This window comes from Pteropus medius, unplaced genomic scaffold, assembly GCF_902729225.1.
Source record: "Pteropus medius unplaced genomic scaffold, Ma_sr-lr_union100, whole genome shotgun sequence".
Classification (NCBI taxonomy): domain Eukaryota; kingdom Metazoa; phylum Chordata; class Mammalia; order Chiroptera; family Pteropodidae; genus Pteropus; species Pteropus medius.
In genome coordinates this window covers 7,041,247-7,060,236 of record NW_024344437.1, presented here as the reverse complement: position 1 = coordinate 7,060,236, position 18,990 = coordinate 7,041,247, and the positions used below count along the sequence as shown (strand labels likewise).

General features: G+C 38.3%; 1 protein-coding gene across 4 annotated transcripts in view; it reads right to left on the bottom strand.

The window, feature by feature from the left end:
• The window catches only part of NUP58 (nucleoporin 58), a 46,110-nt gene extending 34,898 nt beyond the window's left edge, over window positions 1–11,212 (bottom strand). Inside the window, exons 1-5 of one of the 4 annotated variants that reach the window (XM_039873052.1) lie at window positions 10,896–11,212; window positions 6,159–6,301; window positions 5,099–5,134; window positions 2,636–2,785; window positions 1,863–2,000 (exon numbers count right to left, since the gene is read on the bottom strand). In XM_039873052.1, coding sequence (XP_039728986.1) covers window positions 1,863–2,000; window positions 2,636–2,785; window positions 5,099–5,134; window positions 6,159–6,301; window positions 10,896–11,002 — 574 coding nt within the window. In that variant the 5' untranslated portion in view covers window positions 11,003–11,212. The remainder of the gene's footprint in view (window positions 1–1,862; window positions 2,001–2,635; window positions 2,786–5,098; window positions 5,135–6,158; window positions 6,302–10,895) is intronic. The other 3 variants (XM_039873053.1, XM_039873054.1, XM_039873055.1) reach the window with 3 other exon arrangements.
• Between the last annotated feature and the right edge of the window lie 7,778 nt (window positions 11,213–18,990).

The following is an 18,990-nucleotide window of genomic DNA, read 5'->3' as shown; positions in this document are numbered from 1 at the left end:
AGTTTTAGTTTATATATTTGCAGGTGAATGTATTTTGTCTTCTAATCATGGTTTGGAATTACACACTTTTAAAATAATCTAGGGTTGGAATGTTAACTCAATAGAATCCTTTTACAATGTATACATACATCAAATCATGCTGCGCACTTTAAATATCTTACAATTTTATTTGTCAATTATACTTCAATAAAGCTGGGGAAAATAAATAGATAAATATCTGATATGAATTTCTAAAATTTTAAAATAATGTAAATAGTTTCACTATTAATAAAATTATAAAAACTGGTAATTAAAAGTCTTACAGTTCCAACATCAAAATTTCATACTCCAAGTTTTTTCACAAAACTTTTTTAAAAAGTAGATTTCATTTATTTAAATCTTACCTCACTGATAAAAGGAATTAATGAGCTACATATAATCTTGTTATTAATATATACTTGTGAATCAGGGAGCAAAATTTTGAAGATCTTGCATTGGTAAATCATGTAAGTCCACACATCCCCAAGCTCACACAACAGTGCTTCTTTTTAGACAAGATGCTGTTTACTTTAAAAACAGAGGAAACAGTAGTATGTACTGATAAAAGCACAGGATAATTGAAAATTGGATTGAAATCTTGGCAATGTATGAAAAAACACAGCTAAATAACTGTTATTAATTTTTTAAAAACCAGTGGCATCTTTAACATAAATAAAATTACACCTTGAATATTGTGTCAAGAGCCTAAGAAAAATCAGAGCAGACCTAAAACCTCAATAATGAGATGCAAAAGCAACCCTCTACCTCCCCTTACTATTATTTTCATGTTTTTCTTGCATAGGAATCTTTGTAAGGGATGTTTAAATATTTATCCTGCACAGGAATGTATGTTATACATACATATTTGGTGATTTGGTTATTAGAAAACATTTTGAATACCTACAAAGTTAGACAATAACGACAAAGATAAGTATTTGAAAGATCAATGCAAATTTGAACACTACAAATTTCTTGACCCAAGTCTTTTTTTCCTCTTCTGCTCACCTGGAATTAAATTTAGTATCTGAATAGAGGACACCAAAAACTATAGCTTTAACAGAAAACATTACGTCATATTCCTTCATGTCTTCCACACAACCAAAGAAAGTGTGGCACGCATATTAGGTGCTATTTTCCTAATCTGTAAACAATTAAACAGAAATTCTTAATGTTATATTGCTACAGAAGGTACTTACACAATTCCTTCAAATAAGAGGAAAGCTTTTCTCACTCCCACCAGGCTCCACTGGCTTTCCTACACTGGCATTAGCTATAGCCAATATTCGAAACAGCTGCAGAATCCTTAACATGAGGCTGATTTCAAATTAAGCATGAAATGAGAAATCAACCTAAGATATATAAAATATTACCTCGGTGTTCTCTGTCAGGTGAACTGATACTTTAAATTTTGCCTGGCTATTAAAAGTATTTAATATTTGTATTTTAAAATCTTGCCTTCGAAGCATGCTAACACCCTTTCCTGGTGTCTATAATGGAAAGCCATTCTAGAACAGGGACCTAAAAGGTCAAGGTGTCTGTTACAACGAAGGTAGACACTAAATGATCCAAGGCCATTCAACTTTTATTTATTAAGATAGGTTTCTGTAGAAACTTTACTCTTTAGATATGCCCTTCTTTCTTTTTCTAGTCAGTCAACATTGAGAAATAGGGACACGTACTTCTAAAATATGGCTAAGAGGTCCAATTACGAATGAAAAACATTGTAATTCGGTTTTCATACTCAAAGGAAAACATACAGGTTAACAAGACAAAGTGATCCCAAAATGCCTAAAGATAAATTTAAATATATTTATTATTTCTGGAGAGTAAATGCCATCAATTACCTGATGTTGCTGTGTTTGTATTCTGGAAAAGCGAACCTCCCAAACCAGCTAAGGCTCCCCCTAAAGAAAGGCCTGTTGATGCAGTTGTAGTTGTGGCCGTCGTACCACCCAAATTATTTAGGGTAAAACCTGTGGATGCTATGAAAAGTGAGACTGTCAGCCTTCAAAAGGAAACATTTCTAAGCGCACCACAGAAAATACAAAACACTTTCTTAAAAAAAACTGATATCCATGATAAAACTGGATCTTGGAAAAAACTATTCCATAAAATATACACTTAAGAATAAAGAGAAATAGTACGTTCAAAGCAAAAACCAGTGACAGAAAACAAGACTTTGGGTAATAATAGAACAGTACCAGGTAACTGAGTCTGGACAGTAATGAAGAGTTTTCAGCCCAGGCCACCAACTCCACCTTCAAAGGTGAATGAATCTGAGCCAGGCAAGGTTTATGAAACTCCTTGTCCTTCCCTATCACCAAAATGCTCCTTGAAAACTAAGTGGATATTAATAGTTTTACATTTCGCCTCTCTCACCCTCTCCCCTACTTTGTTCTGTAAGTAGAGACCAACTTCCAAGATGGCCTCTCTGCTTCTTTAATGCCCAATATTGATCTTGTTCACTTTCAGTAATTTAGGTCAAAATTGCTGAATGACTGAAATAAAAATGTTCCCAAACTAAAGTCATCTTTAATAAAAGCGGATACCTATGTTTGCTAACCAAATAAAATTAAAATTTAACCATAAAAAGCAACTTTTTTACATTATACCTCACCTGCTGGAGTTGATGTCAGAGCAGACGAAAGAGTAAGACCGCTAGCTGAGGTAGAAGTAATAGGCAGAGCGAATGGCGTGGCAGATGCTGCAGGCTTACTAAATCCTAAACTGAAACCTGTTGTAGATGCAGATGTAGTGGCTGGCGTTCCTGTTAAAAAAAAAAAATCCAATTTTACCATAACTCTATACATATATTATACCAATTAATCAGGGTCCCTAAAAGTTTGCGATCCTACTTCTTGTAGATAGAACAAGGATGTAATTGTGTATGTATGAGAGAGAAAAATATAAATGTTGGGACCAAATCCTGGTGAATACTGAAAAGATGGCCCTGTGAATTAAGAAAAGCAAAAGAAAATTCAGTGGATGTGGTAATACTGAAATCCTTCTTTTCCTCTATACCCAGCAGAAATATAGTCCAGTCCCCCTGCCCCCAGACTACTTAAACAACCATCCCCAACTGCTTAAACGCCCCTCTTCCTTCTGGCTTCTGTGTTTCTCACCTCCCAGTTCTCTTCCTACTTGCTGCGCTGCTCTTTTCAGTCTGCTTTTGCGGGTCTCCTTCCTCTGTTCACTGATTAAATGATACTTCTTATGGCTCCCTTCCTGCTCCCTGACTTCCTGAAAGATCTCACCTATTTTCAGAATATCAGCTATAGGCACATGGGTCTAAATCTACATCTATCCGAGGATGAACTAACTGGCTGGCTCTACCTGAATGTCTCTTTGGAGCCCTATGTGTCACCCTATAAAAAAACTTTCCTAAAACTTCAACTGTGGTCAATTCAGCTGCTCAAGCCAGAAACCACAATATCCTTGACATTTCTTCTGTCTCCTGCATTCTATTAGCCATAAATCCAGTCAATTCTACTTCAGAGCTATCCCAGGAATACAAGCATCCCCAAAAACCTTAGCTCAGGCCATCTTTCTTTTAAGAACTATTACAATAACCTCTTAATTTGTTTCTCTGTTGTCAGTCTCCTCTGAACTCTAATCTATTCTTGGAATGATCTCAGGAGGGAGGGAGGGAAGAGGAGGGAAAGGTAAGGTAAGAGGAAAGGTGGGAGGGAGGGAGGGAGGAAACCAAAAGAATACCCTGGTGATTCTCTCTGGCTTAAGGTTCCCACTAGCTCTACACTGTCTCTAAAATACAGTCTCAACAGCTGGCACACAACCACCTTCCCTATCGGGTCCTAACTGCTCCTCAAGTCTCCTCTCCCTACCATTCCTACCTCTGAATCCTAAACTCCAAGAACAAGCATTTTTCCTGTTTCCCTGGATCCTTTATGTTTGGGCCTTTGCACCTTCCACTCCCCCATCCAAAATAATATTTCCTGCCCCAAAATGAACTCCTACTCTCTTCTTCCTCTGCCTTCCTTGGTGCCTTTCATACATGTTAGTTATCAGATTACACAAGAACACATTATTACACCTGCCTGTTACCTTCGCCTCGTGAGACTGCCTTGCCCATGCACTCAGCAGTTCCTGAAATCATCAGCACCATCCCCACCACCACATCAACAGCTAATACTAAATGTTCAAGGCATCATGTATACCCAAGGCCACAGAGTTAGGAAGTAGTAGCCGCTCAAAAATCTAAATGAAGAAAAGTAAGAACCTGTATTTTGGCTTCTCCTGAAAGTACTAGAGGAAAAGAAGCCAAAATGACGATTCGGGATTGCCTTTACCCCAACTGGAGTACAGCACTTAGAAATCATGCATGAGTTCTACAATCTCAGAAAATAAGAGGCTACAACTGCTCTCCTGGTAGCCAACCCTGTCCCAAACTTCAGCGGTAAACAGAGGTGGTTTCCACAGATAACAGGTAAGTAGCATCCAAGTAAGAAAGTCCACCTATCTTTATTTCAATATTTAATTTTATTAATATAATTGTATTTGAGATTTCTCAATGTCCTTTCACTCATTTATTTCCTTTCACATTATTTACTGCCATCCAGATTCGACAGGCTGTCACCCTAGTTATTCACAGTCCCTTCGGCATACCATTACAGAAAACTGTGATGTTTTTGAGCTGGAAGGGAATCCAAAAACTTGTTAAGAGTCCAATACTCTCATTTTATAAGTAACGAAAAGCTGCCAGGTATTACGTGACTGTCTAAGGCCTCACAACTACTTAGAGGTGCAACCGGGGCTTGAGTCCAAGACTTCTGGCCTACAGTTTGGTGCCTTTTCCATTAAAAGGACTCAAATAACAGAACAATGTATTGTGAAATAAATTTCCATAGAAAAATCATTTCTGTATTTAAATTATTTTTAACTAAAAATGGACTATATATTTTTTTTAAATACTCAAATACTGAAAAGTTCTTTGATAAGTCAGTGTCTCTGAACTCTACTCAGTTCCTCACACACTTTCTTCTTTTCACACACCTGCTCTGTAAGATATTAGGAAAAAGAGTCGAAAACCACAAATCTGGGATCTTTCCTCAAAAATTCTTACCCAGAGTTAATCCTGTAGTTATAGTTGTTGCTATTCCTAGAGACAAAAAGAGAAATAAAATTCAATCATCAACAGAAATATGGCGTTCTTCGATTTGCTGTAAGGGCAGGACGTGGACTCACCCTCGGGGAGTGAGACACCGCCAACAAGACCAACACGTATCAGTTTCTTCCTCTACCATAACCACAAACCAACAGAAGCGTTCTTCATAGCTCCACCTTTCATATTATGAGCTGTATATAATCAGATTAATTAGGGTATAAAATTTGTAAGATGCAAATAACTATTGCTTATAAAAAAATGAGACGAGGGGAAAAAAGCTACTCCAGGCAAAGCACTGGCACAGAGCTGTCCCGGGCAGCTCACCGGCTGGGCTCGCATTTACTCCTGCAGTTCGTCCACTTCCTACGAGTGGCTGTGACGAGCGCTGCAATCGAGGCTGAAAGGTCAGTGCAGAAGGTGGAAACAGAGACCAAGAGGCCGAGGGTCGAGAAAAAGGTTAAAAACAGAAGCAATTCCTGTGAAGCCCTTTTGGCTTATAACAAAATAACTGTAGGTATTTAAAAAAAAAACGTTTTATTACTGAAACGTCTATCTTTACCTCTTGCTCTTTCCTCGATGAAACAATTAATAACACAACAGTTTAAAACATCTCATAGGAATGTAAATTATGTTATAGCGAAATAGGATGCTGTCTCATTTATGCTAAATTAATGTCCAAATTGGTAAACTTAACAATCTTTACTAAGATAAAACAATGCATTAGATAATCTAATATAAAAATTTTACTTACTTAATTCATTATATTTAAAGAGATATAACTTCTCCACGACTTCTTTTCCTTCCTTCCACTGAAGTGGATCAGAGCTGATGACTAAGCTGATGACTGGGCCTATCACTGGCCCTTACTTCCAAATCCTTATATTTCTTTTCATCTTAGTATTTATCACTTTAGGTCTACCACCAATGACAATCGTATAAAGGGAGGAGAAACAGTACAGAACATGAAAAAGGATAAAATCCCGAACCTACTTCCTGCAAACGTGACGATCCTCCTTACCTGTATTCGTTCCTCCTAGTGTGAACCCAGTAGCAGATTTAGATCCAAACAGCCCGGTTCCGAAGCCACCTGAAGGAGCAGATGTAGTGGCCGGAGTTGCGGTGCTTCCAAGAGTTCCAAAATTGAGCCCCACCGAAGGGTTGCTTGTTTATTAAAAACAAAACAAAACAAAAAACCACAAAATAAAGTTCTATGAGCCAATACTTACAAAAAATGAAAAATGAACTCTTCAAGATTAGTTTCTTTCATTTAACATATCTAATACATCTCCATAGGATACAAAAAGAACAATTTGAACCAAATTTAAATATTTTCCAGTTCTCTTTAAAAATAAATCCACATATAAAATTAGTCTTTAAAAATACAATACCAACCTTCGAGAAAAGCATAATCTAGAGCAATCAGGATTTCAGATCACAAGTTATCACAAACAGGATGATACATATTTTGCTGTCAACAGTTTTGTTTGAAGGAGAGCATATTCTAAAACGGCCATAAGGAAATCCTTGAATGTGGATCATTTTCCTCTTGAACTACTCATGTGCAGTTCACATTGCTAAATTCAATTGTTCTTCTCCAACTACTAATATAAAGTATGACATACCCAGAAATAGAAAGGTATGCTAAGTTGTCTTTACCATCTCTCTATTGCCACATTACCTTATTCATAGGGTAGGGTAGGGTGTGGTTAGGTATCTTTCCACAAAAAAAGCAATAAAAAGCAAATGGGAGGTAGGCGGGAGCAGGGAGAAAGACAACAAATGGACATATCCTGGTAAGAGCAAAATGCAAAACAAAATTAATTACCCTCTGTATCAAGAGTATGTGTTCATCAAAAATACTCTTCAGAGAGTTTTTGAAAGCTTAAAAAAATTGCTAATAACAAGTTATATGAACAAAATTCACATCTTTTCAACTATTCTTATCAAGCCTCAGAGGTTCCAATTTGCTATCTACAGGTGGAAGAACAAATTATGAAACTAGGCAAGAAAATCTTGACAACTTGATACTTCAAAAATTATGTAGGAGAGTTAAGAGACTATAACGTGTAACATAATGAGAAATCTCATTCATCCTATATATGTATCTTCATCACTTCTGTCCCTATACTTCCGTTTAGACATAATCACCATGAGAGAACCCAATGTCAGTTTTAAAAAGCATGAAAGCCTGGGGCGTTTCAATTTAAGGAGAAGGCAGCAGTGTTGTGGCTGGGTTCCACTACTGAAACCTTATCTGAAAATGGGAAATAACAGTACCCACTTAACAGGGTTTTTGTAAATATTAAGAGATTATGCAGAAAGATACATAGATAGATATATAGATATCTATATATCTATCTATATATCTTGTTGCTACTATTATCATTAAGAACACTTATAAACTCAATGCATTTAAATACGTGGTATTATGCCAGCAAATCACTGTGAGGACAATGGAGAGGGACAAGTTTAATTCGAGAGGTAGAATTTGAAGTCGGTCATCAACACCGAGTGGGAAAAAGAAGAGGGCACACCCTAACTCTGTCTTGGTTTACCACTGATTTTAAGAACGATAGCTAAGAACACACGTGTGTGCCCTGGGTGTATGAAGTACAGCAGGTTGTGAGAGCAGGGCTGCAAGGTCTCAATGACAAAGCACAGATCTTTCAACACTTAATAAACTGAATTTAAAAGATATTTTAAAACACATTATTGGCAAGTTTTGATGACATCAAATTAAGAAAATAATTATTATGCTCCCCTTCCTCCCAAAGAAATCAGTGATCCCATTTGTTTTTACCACTATTCCATAAATATACAAAAAATGTACAGCAAAAGTATTTTTAGACAATTAAAATATTTAAAATTTCTTGGCAACTTAAGGTAATGATAACTGAAGACACAATAAAGTGTTTCATAGCTAAGCTAAAAACATTACCAAAGAAATACATCAAAATGAAATCGTCTTACTCTACCAGAGAAGCAAGAGAAATGTCTTTGCGGCAGAGAAACTTTCTTACTTTAAGAAAAACAAAAAGCTACCCCAGACCTGACCAATTATTGCCTCAACCCAGTATTATCTGCCAATCACTCCAGCAGATCAGGAATGTTATTTTAACTTCTCCAGCTTACATTAACATGGACTTAGGAGACAAAGTCATGGCTAACATTTACAGAGCACTTACCAAGTGCCAAATATGATGCTAAATACTTTACAAATTTTATGTCATTCAACCACTCTTTGAGGTAAACATTATACCCCTTTTCCAAATGTAGGAACTGAGGCTTAAAGAGTAACTTCCCCAGAATGAGACCAAAAACCAAGTAGCACTAAGGGGAAGTCAGGCCTCCAAACCAGTATTCCAATGGAGAAAAGTTAGATTGTCTGTCTTATTAATTTATCCAAGCCTTCCTAAAACCTGTGTAAAATTTTCTTTTTGCTAATAAATAATTCATTTATTTGATCATTCAATAAGTCTTTATAAAAGGCACTGTCATAGGGATTGAGGACTGAGGATGGAATAGTAAATGAGACTCAGACTCTGCCCTCTGGAAGTGTCCAGGCAGTGAGAGAAAAAGATTACTCAATCATTCATTCAACAAATATGTACTGAGCGCCACTGTATCTACTGGAAAACAGTATGAAAAGGTCTCTACTCTCAGGGAGCATACAATCTATTGCTGGGCTCAGACAATTAAGTCAACAAAAAATAGAATGAACTGATTACAACTGTGATAAGTGCTATGGTATCGGGTGCTATGAAGATGGACATCCTTACACTGAGAGGTCAAAAAAAGGTCTCTTTGATAAAGTAACCATTTGAGTCCCAAAAGTAGGCAATAGCGTTTGGCACATGGGTAGGAGGTGGTAGGGGAATTCCAAGCCGAGGGACTTGCCCTAAAGTGAGGTGGGGTTTGGCCAGGCCCACTTCAGGAACTGAGAAAAGGCCCAATAGTTAGAGCAGGATTTTTCAAACTAAGATCAGGACTCGTTAGAGGGTATAAAATCAATTTGGATAACCACCAGCATTTTTAAAAAAATAAAATAAAATGCAACAGGAAATATCACAGTGCATCACACAAAGTAAGGGTATCTTTCTTTGAATCTTTCTTCAGGTACTTATTTGTGATCCTGAACTGGGCGATAATACAAATGTTATTTATTTTTTTTTTTTTTACAAATGTTTATTTTTTTGCAGTGGGTCTAGATCACTGAATTGGAGCAAACTGAAATAGAAGATGGGCTCAGAATGAGCCTAAGAGGTTCCAGATTGTTTGGGTCTTGTGGACCATGGCAAGATGTATTTGTACTTCACTCCAATGATAGTGGAAAAAAAAATCACTGAAGAGAGGCAATCACAATTTAAAAAATATATATAACAACCTTGCTAGACAGACATGAAAGTAGATTTTTGAGACTTTTTTGAGAATTGAGATTTCACTGAACCAATCTAAGAGGTGATAGGAGCAGTTCTCATTTAACGAGAGAGAAAGGTCACTAGTTGAAAACCTGGCAGGAATTTTAAGTATTTTCATAAGAATGTAACCTTCAGGGGACCAAGACTCTTATTTATTTACCTTACCACCTAAATCAGAGCCTACTATATAGGAGTGTGTCCAATAAATATTTATTCCAGGGTAGTAGCACTGGAAATGTGGCAAATTGAAAATGAAGAATTAAAATTATAAGGCCTTGCTGATTGTGTACAGAGCAAAGGAGATTGTGTACAGAGCAAAGGAAAACTCCCAGATTTCTGACTTGACTGTGTAGTCTGCGGTCCTCCTCCTCTTTAATACAGACAATGCTGAAGGTATCTTTGCCTCTTTAATCTACAACCACATTCTTCAAGCTTCATGAGCTACCTTGTAACTCATTCTATGCACACTTCTTGATTTAATAGAATAGTAAATGAGACTCAGACTCTGCCCTCTGGGTCTGTACCTTCAAAAGGTTGAGTTTTAAAAGTTCCATCTGTCATTAAAATGGTCTTTAACTATTTTATCTGCCTTCTTTTGGACTTCTGCTTAGCCAAATTTTTGTCACCACCTGAAGTGGTGATGTAGCAGGTTTCTTAAAAAGGATGAATTTGCTACCTACATTTCGCAATTTAAAGATAATGTGAGTCATTAAAACACGACATTCTCACCAAAGTTGTACTAACTTGCATTCTGTTCAAAATTATCATCAACAAATGCAGTAAAACGTATTCAAAACAAACAAACAAAAAAGGACGGAAAAGGTCCCATGAGGCACAAACACCTGAAATCTCATTAAGCACGAAATCATTAATACGCAACGTCTAAAACCGTGTATCCTGCAATGAAATCTGAATTATCAGGGTGGAACTCTTATTTGTCCTCCTTAGAATTTTCTATTAATTGTCTTTTGCTAAAACCTCACGATAAGCTATACTTTCACTCATTCGTGCAACATTCTGTGCCTAAGATTGACGAAGTGCTAAGGTTTGGGTGTGAAATCCCAGGCCCTTTCACTAAGCCAGACCTCGCTCCGTAGGAATCATGTCCGAACCACCGGGGATTTTAGGGACCTCACAACAGAGACACCATCCATCTTCCTCTCACCAGGCTACCTGTAGGAGCAGGGCGGCGAGCGGAGGACCCTGAAGCTGGCGCGGGCGATTATTTTCCCCTAGGCCCACCGAGAAAGGAGCCAGCGAGAAGAAAGAGGGGCAGGACCACCCCACCGGAGACCCGCGGGTAGACTCAGGCAGGGAAAGGGAGGAAGCGCCGTTACCTAGACGACCCTGTGCCGAAGGAGAAACCGCCGCCTGTGGCGGTCCCGCCGGCGGCCACGGTGGTGGAGCCCAGCGCGCCGGTCCCGAAGGAGAACCCCGTAGACATGATTGCCCGGGGATCAGTGCCGTCAGCAAGCGGCAAGAGGTCTGGGACGCGCTTCTCGCCTTAAAGCCAAGGCGGGCCGCGTACCATCTCTCTGGACCAGCCCTGGCCTGGCGGGAACCTCAAACCCCAGCGGTCGCGGAGACAAGGCCGAAGTGGGCGGAGGAACCACTCAAGAGCACGTTCCGGCGCTCGCCGCGCGCGCACAGCCCGCCGGGAGCGAGCCCGCCGCGCAGGGAACCCTGGGACGGGCGTGGGGTTGGCGTGCGCGCGTGGCACGCTGGGACAAGGCGGGGTTGGCGCCCAGGTTTCAAACCAAAGCCAGCGGTTTTTCTCTTTTAGTTCTATTTCAGTATCCACGGTGAGGTAATCTGTACTCTCTGGGTTTCAAATCCCAATTATTGCTTCCACCCTTGCCTGCCGCCAAAAAGGATGCGCGGAATCCCTTTTGCGCCATTTTAGTCTTTCGTTGGCAGTCACCCCTTGAAGGATGGGGAGCGTGTCTGCTTCCTGACCGTTCGGAAATCAATCGATGATAATTTACTCATCTGTTGTGCGACGTGAGCGCCTCCGGCTGGCTCCGAGGCTTCTGGAGCCCGATGCCGTGGCCACCGAGAAAGTTCGGAAGAGCGTCCATTCGTGGTTGCGGGGGCCGGCCTTGTTGGCGGTGCCGAGGAAACAGAACTGGCCATGGCCTTGGATGTCAAAGCATGTTGTGAAGGCTGCAGATAATGTCAGAGTGTCCTGCTGAGGCAGAGCTCCGGGAGTCCCGCCTTGCCCGCTGCCTCCCGGCTTTACGGCCCTCCCACAGAATCGCAAAGTGAAAGGGATCAGAAAACTGCAGAAACAAGTACAATGTACGGTGAAATTTGAGGGTTTCATGAGCAACCCTTAACCGTAAGAAAAATGTGGGTTCAAAGAAGAGACTCTATGGAGGAAAGGTCAGGAAAGTTAGCCTGTCGGTGATGCGTTTGAGGTGCGGCCATCATGATGGGGATCTTTACTTTTCCATCAGGGATTGTTACACTACTCCTGCAAATGATTTTCCTACCTGCGATTTCTAACAATAAAATAATCCCATAAGCAACCACGAGATTTGCTTTCCTAAAACAGAATTCTCACCACGACACTACCTTAATCAAAAACCCAGTGGCTCCAGTCTGGCACTCGATGCCGGGCTGATGACCACTCATTCTAAGCTCACATCTCAGAACTCCCCTTAATGCCACACTTTCTCTTACATTGAGCTTGGGCATTGCCACTTACTATGAACTGAATTAAGTCTCTCCAAAATTCATTAAGATCAGAGTGGTTTAAGTACCCGCCCCCTGCCGCCCCGCAAAAAACCCACAGAGAGGAGCATTGCAGAGACAGAAATTGGAATGTTTAATGACCAGTATTACAATCTGTGACATGCCTCTAAATGCACCAAGTTTAAGATTGGACCTCAAAGGCCCTTTCTAAGATGTCTTCTGTTTGTCCTATTAGCAAAATAGAAATCATTTTATCTCCTTATGTTCTACAGGAATAAAACTCCAATGAAAGTTTCTGTAAGCTCAATTTGGTTATTCAATTGAGAACTTGACAGTAAAATGGTAGTAACATAATCTTCCTGCCTAAAACCTATCCAGCCAGGCAAAACCATGGAGCACTGGAATTTGGCTTAACCAAATTCCTTACCTAGTGAGAGTAACACATCCTATTCCACAGGTTGTTCCAAATATTCCTCTTTGACATCATGTGACCCAAACCCACATATCAATTCTACATGAATTACTGCTTTCCAGGATGAAGCAAGTGATTCAGATTCTAAATTCTATGGCAAGCCACTTTGTTTCCCCTTGTTTTTTAATATCGTGAGACTCCTGTTAAGAAATCCCATCTTTTTCTGATTTATTGGCTGTATAATGACATTTTTAATGTCATAAACAAACTGAATTATCTGAAATGCAATAGCACTGTAAAAATATTCTTATTTAGATTTGCATTAAAATATTTAAATAGGCTTGCCTCACTGGTATGATCAGGATAACCCCTTGAGAAGTATCAGTTGAAAGGCTTATCATAAAAGGGAAATAGAAATCTCAAGTCTAATTAAAGATCTATAACATGTACAGTGTGATCCTGTGAAATATCCAAGAGAGAAGTTATCTTTTAAAGACTATGTATATAACCAGTTGCCTTCTATCTTGAATTGGTTCTCAGAATGGGTCTATTGATTTTAAAGAGTTAGTGTCCTTTCTCTTAAAAATCCTATTAAATTTTCAAAAGATCCAACAATAAAATTTACAGAGAGATCAAAAAAGAAAATGTGACAAAATGTTAACAAATGGTGACTCTGCAAGCAAGGTATGTGGATGTTCATTGTTGTACTCTCAGCTTTTTCGTTGAATTTTTTTGAAATAAAAAGTTAGGTGGGAAAGCCAAAAGTTAGAACAGAAGTTTCCAACAGCAGATCAGAACAGTAATGATATGTTTCCTAATAAAGTTTGTACCTATAACCCAAGAAATGAGAGAAATGAAAGCATATAAAGGGTCTTCATGAAACTGAATATATTCAATTCAACATGTAGTCATTTATTATGGTCATTTATTTTGAAATTATGTCCTTTCTATTGGTGAGTATGGGGGATGAGATATGATAAAGTTGTCTGATAATAGTAGTGGATGAGGATAAGATCGAGAAAAGAAACTTGGCAATGTCAAAATAAAATTAATGACGGAAGCTATCTTGTTGCCACCAATTTTCATTCGTCCCTTTTTCCTTAAAAAAAAATGTCAATTTTTTTCAAGGTGGCACACTAACCAGATAAACTACATATCCCAGCTTCCTTTACAGGTAAATGTGACTAATTAGATATAAGTGGGATACGTGAGCTGAGATTTCCAGTATGACTCATTTAGAGGAGGAGGTGGCTGGCATACATCCCTTTTGTCTTTCTCCTCCTTATTCCTTCCTACTGCCTGGAACTTAAACATGTGGCTGGGGCTCCGGTAGCCATCCTGGACCATGAAGAACTTAAGAATGGAAGTCATATGCTAAGGACAGTGTGGCAGAAAAATAGTATGAACATAGATCCTTGATGATATCAGAGCCAGCATACCAACCCTGGTCTGCTCTGCCTACCTTCTGATTTCTTTCAAATGAAAGAAAAATCCATTTCAGTGTTGTTTAGGCCATTATAGTTGAGTTTCTATTATTCATAGCTAAACTTAGTATACCATATTTAATAGGAATCCATACTAAAAGATTTACTTTACATCTGTTACCAAAGGAACATAGGGAATATCTGAGATGAACCAAGTTCCAAAATATCTCTAGGGCTGGAATATAGCTATGAAAGCAACAACAACCTGTTATCTAATCGTTTTGATATATGCTAACAGAAGGGCAAAGGGCAGGTTCTAGACTCCAAAACATGGGAGCCAAAGAGAAAAAAAAATTGCATTTGTTCTTTTCATCTTCCAAGGAAACAAGTGACTCTACCTGATAGATACCCATATTCTGGCCACTAGACCAATACACATTTCCTTAGGGTTTATGAATGCATCAGGATTTTGCCAGAATGACAGCAGCCTATCATTTTGCTTTCCTTTGTTCTGAATTTTTTACTGAGCAAACTTCTCAAGTGTAAAGTGTCCTCCTAGCTTTACCAGAAAAGAATATGCTGACCTTCATGCCACTCTGCTTTAAACTTCTGTTTCTCGTGGTCAATGATTAAGTTGGTATTTTGAAATTCATGGTCTAACTAATGCTGAGAAATAGATCTTATAAGCTGGCTGGTCTTCCATCAAGTTAGCTTTTAAGTCTCCATGGACTTTTCCATTTAAACCGTAACTGTATTAAGTGCCCTCTTTGAATGAACGATAAGATCAGGACAGCAGAAAATACTTAATCTGATGTATTTTACTGGTTTCAGCATTTTCGGGGGAGGATAAGGTTTAGGAACACTGGTGCATGTTGAAGTCTTCTTAAACTGGACCATGCGCTTTATAAACAGTAGGAATAAAAACAAATCTCAGTAAACAACCCTCTTCTTCCTAGTGTCTATTTCCCTTAAGTGAATCCACCCCTCGTGGTGACAGAGGAATGAGGCTCTTTGATTCTTGTGGTAATCACTAGGTGGTACGAATCTAGGCTGTAAATCCATTTTATAACCTTTTGTGATTGTTTAATATTTCCAAGACAGCAGTTATTGCCCTCACTCCTCTATTTTCTCAATGTCAGGGTAAATTTCCCGCAGTATTCTGGTGTTGGATTGGATGAGTTTCCTTCTGGCCCTGGATTTATGTAAGTAGATTCTCCCATTGCATGCATCATCGAGGTGGACCATCTGCTTTGACTTCTGAACTTTCTGTCCTAAATTCACCTGGTTTGGAAATGGTCCTCTTGCATCAATTTCACATCTGCTCACATCTCTGTGTAAACAATTTCCCTTGTATTTTGCACTTGTAAGCCCTCACTATCTTGTCAGTTACCGGATCCTTTTTAAAACTGATTTTTTATTTAACCCTCTATTTTAGTTTTTTTAAATGCAGAATTATTTCCTAATTTATCATATTACCACTTCAAACTGGAACTTTTACATTGATTTTGAAAAACAAGTCAATATAGAATAGTTAATACAGACTGTCATTAGATTGTCTGGCTCTGTATCACGATCTAGGCTTTATTTGTTGTATAATGTCAGGCAGGTTATTTAACTTCATTGTGTTTCACTTTCCTCATAATACAGGTAAAGCAATTTACACTTTCGGCCACCTGATAATTGTATAATAGGTGTTGGCTAACATCATTATTACCTCTTGAAAAGAATTGGTAAGAGAGAAAAAATGAGAAATGACAAGAGAAGAGAATGGGGAGGATAACCTGGGATGTAAGGAAAATTTGTATGGGAACAAGGAATGGGAAAAATGACAAAAATCTGGAGGAGAATAATATAAAAAGAGGTTTTATTAAGGAAGTCTTGACGTATGTTATACAATATCATTCATCCTCTTCTGCTTTCTCAAAAGGTCTTCCATAAAGACCTGCAATAGTTTTAAATAATTCTTTGGGAGAGGGCAAGATTTGTGTTTCTTTTGGATATGAAAATCTAACCAGACTGGTTTCCAGGTGCCTAATTTTATTCTTATTACATGTTCGTCTTACAGGAGTAGGTGATTTCACCACAAAGGCTCTTGTGTTTAGTAAGCATCACCATTGCTTTGGCAATCTGTCTGAAACATAGCAGGCACTCAAAACAAACACAAAGCAACACCAAGACAACTTAAATAAGAAAAATGAACGGAATGCTGGAAAATGAAACAAAATTTTTCATTAGAAAAGAAACTTAGATGTTAGGGAGGTTTTTCTAACACCAAACATGGTAAGAAAGATGATGCAAAAATGATGATATTTTTAAAATAGCATTTTCTAGTTACAAAGAGTGAAACTGCTTAGTACAGAACACTTGGAAAACCTAGAGCAGGGTTTCTCCACCTCTGAACCATTGACCTCTTGGGCCAGATAATTCTCAGTGGAGGCGGTGGTGTCTGGAGCATTGCAGGATGTCCAGCAGCTGACCAAGCCTCTACCCACTCTCTGCCAGTAGCACCCCACACCCACACCCAGTTATGACAACCAAATATGTCTCTAGAGATTGCCAACTGTCCCCTGAGGGCAAAATCACTCCAGTCTGAGAAACCACTAAAACAGGATTTACAAAGTCACCTGTAATCCTACCATCTAGAAATGTAAGATGTCTGTTTGCATAAATAAAAATTACAAAATACAGTCACATTGAACTCACCTTTCTAGAGCCAGTTTATATTTCACTCAATAATACAGTATGAATATGTTTGTTATGTAATACTCCTCAGTACAATTTTTTTGGTAGTGTGAGTACTTTATAATAACAAAATCCTAATTCCTTTCTCCCATCCCTCGTATCATTGCCGTCATTTATTACACTTATACATAAACATATTATACATACCACAAACAAAAATAATCAAACGCATTGTTGCTATTATTATTTTGAACGAACTGTTATCTATTAGATCAATTAAAAATGAGAAAAATAATTTTTTATTTTTCTTTCACTTATTCCTCCTCTGATGTTCTTCCTTTCTTTATGTGGATCCATGTTTCTGACCTATATCATTTTCTTTCTTTCTAAAGAACTTGTTTTAATGTTTCTTCCAAGGCAGGTCTACTGGCAACAATCCCCTCCATTTTTGTCTGAGAAAGCCTATATTCCTCCTTCGCTTTTGAAGGATAATTCACAGGGTACAGAATTACAGGTTGGTGGAATTTTTTTTCTATCAACACTTTAAATACTGCACTCCACTCTCTTCTTGCTGGCATGGTTTCTGAAGAGAAGTCAGACATAATGTTTATCTTTACTTTTCTATAGGTAAGATATTTACCTATAAATAATCCCCCGGCTTCTTCTTTATTTTCTTTATCTTCGCTTTTCTATAGTTTAAGAATGATATGTAGTTTTTCTAGCATTTATCCTGCTTGGCGTTTTGTTAGCTTCCTGGATCTGTGGTTTGGTAAATAACATTAATTTGGGGAAAATTTTCAGTTATTATTGCTCCAAATATTTGTTTCTGTTCCTCTCTCTCTTTCTTCTCCTTCAGATATTCTCATTACAGGCATGTTACACCTTCTATAGCTATTCTACAGTTCTTGGATATTCTGTTCCTTTTTTCTTTTTTTTTTCAACCTTTTTTTTTCTCTACTTTTCAGTTTTGGAGGTTTCTATTGAGGTATCATGAAGCTCGGAGATTCTTTCCTCAGCCATGTCCAGTCTACTAATAAACCCACTAAAGGCATTCTGCATTTCAGTAGCAGTGTTTTTTGTTTGTTTGTTTTTTAATCTCTGGCATTTCTTTTCGGTTCTTTCTTAGGATTTCCATCTTTCTGCTTACATTGTCCATCTGCTCTTGCATACTATCTACCCATTAGAATCTTTGGCATATAAGTCATAATTGTTTTAAATTCTCTGATAATTCCAAAATTCCTGCCATATCTAAGTCTGGTTTTGATGCTTGCTCTGTGTATTCAAACTGTGCTTTTTACCTTTTAGTATGTCTTGTAATTTTTTCCTGGATAGTCAGATATGATGTACTGGGCAAACGGAACTGCCGGGCACTGATTCCCAGGGAGATTTCTGCTTGTGGGTTTCTGCTCTGATAGCTGTGATTCTGTGAAGTCGCCCGTCCCTCTCTCTGATTTTGGGAGCAGTGGTTTGCCCTGTGATCTCAATTCCTTTATAGATCTAAGAAAAGTTGTTGATTTTTCAGTTTGTTCAGGTTTGACTTGTGAGGAGCTGCAGCATTTTTTAAATGGATGCTGGTGTAACAATGTAATAAACAGAGCCACTTTAAAATGGAGTCGAGCTGCCATTCCAGAGGAACTGCCTTGCATGTTTTATGCCTTAACAAATCTTTGGATTATTAAAACAAGGCACCATACCCTTTGGACTGGGCCTAAAACGACTTTGTATCCAGAACGACATTGTATCATGTGGGAAGATAACAAGAAAGCAGATATTATGACTACTGGACTGATGACAATTAGAATGAAAATTAAAAACATTGTTTAGAATAAGAATCACTATGGTAGCTTATCAGCACCAATAGAAATGCCTTCTTTCTAGTAATATAATTGTTTCCCTTCCCATGTTCATATATACTCCTTGCCTTCGTCTCCTAATTTGAACACTATTTGGGTTTCTGCCTGAAAAAAAGTGCTTCCCGAATAGCTATTCTTTTTTGACCTCGAATAAATGCTTGTTTCCTTGCACTTTGGCCTTTTATATTTAGGTCATCACTGGTATTATGCACATAACTAATCTTATAGTATGGGAGATTTTGATTGTTTCAAATAAGGCTTACACGACATATCCGATCATTTCCTGAGAATAGATTCTTGTGGGCTGATGGACATAGCGACATCCTGTCTCGCCCTCACCCACTAAATTCTCTTTGCGCAAGCCCAG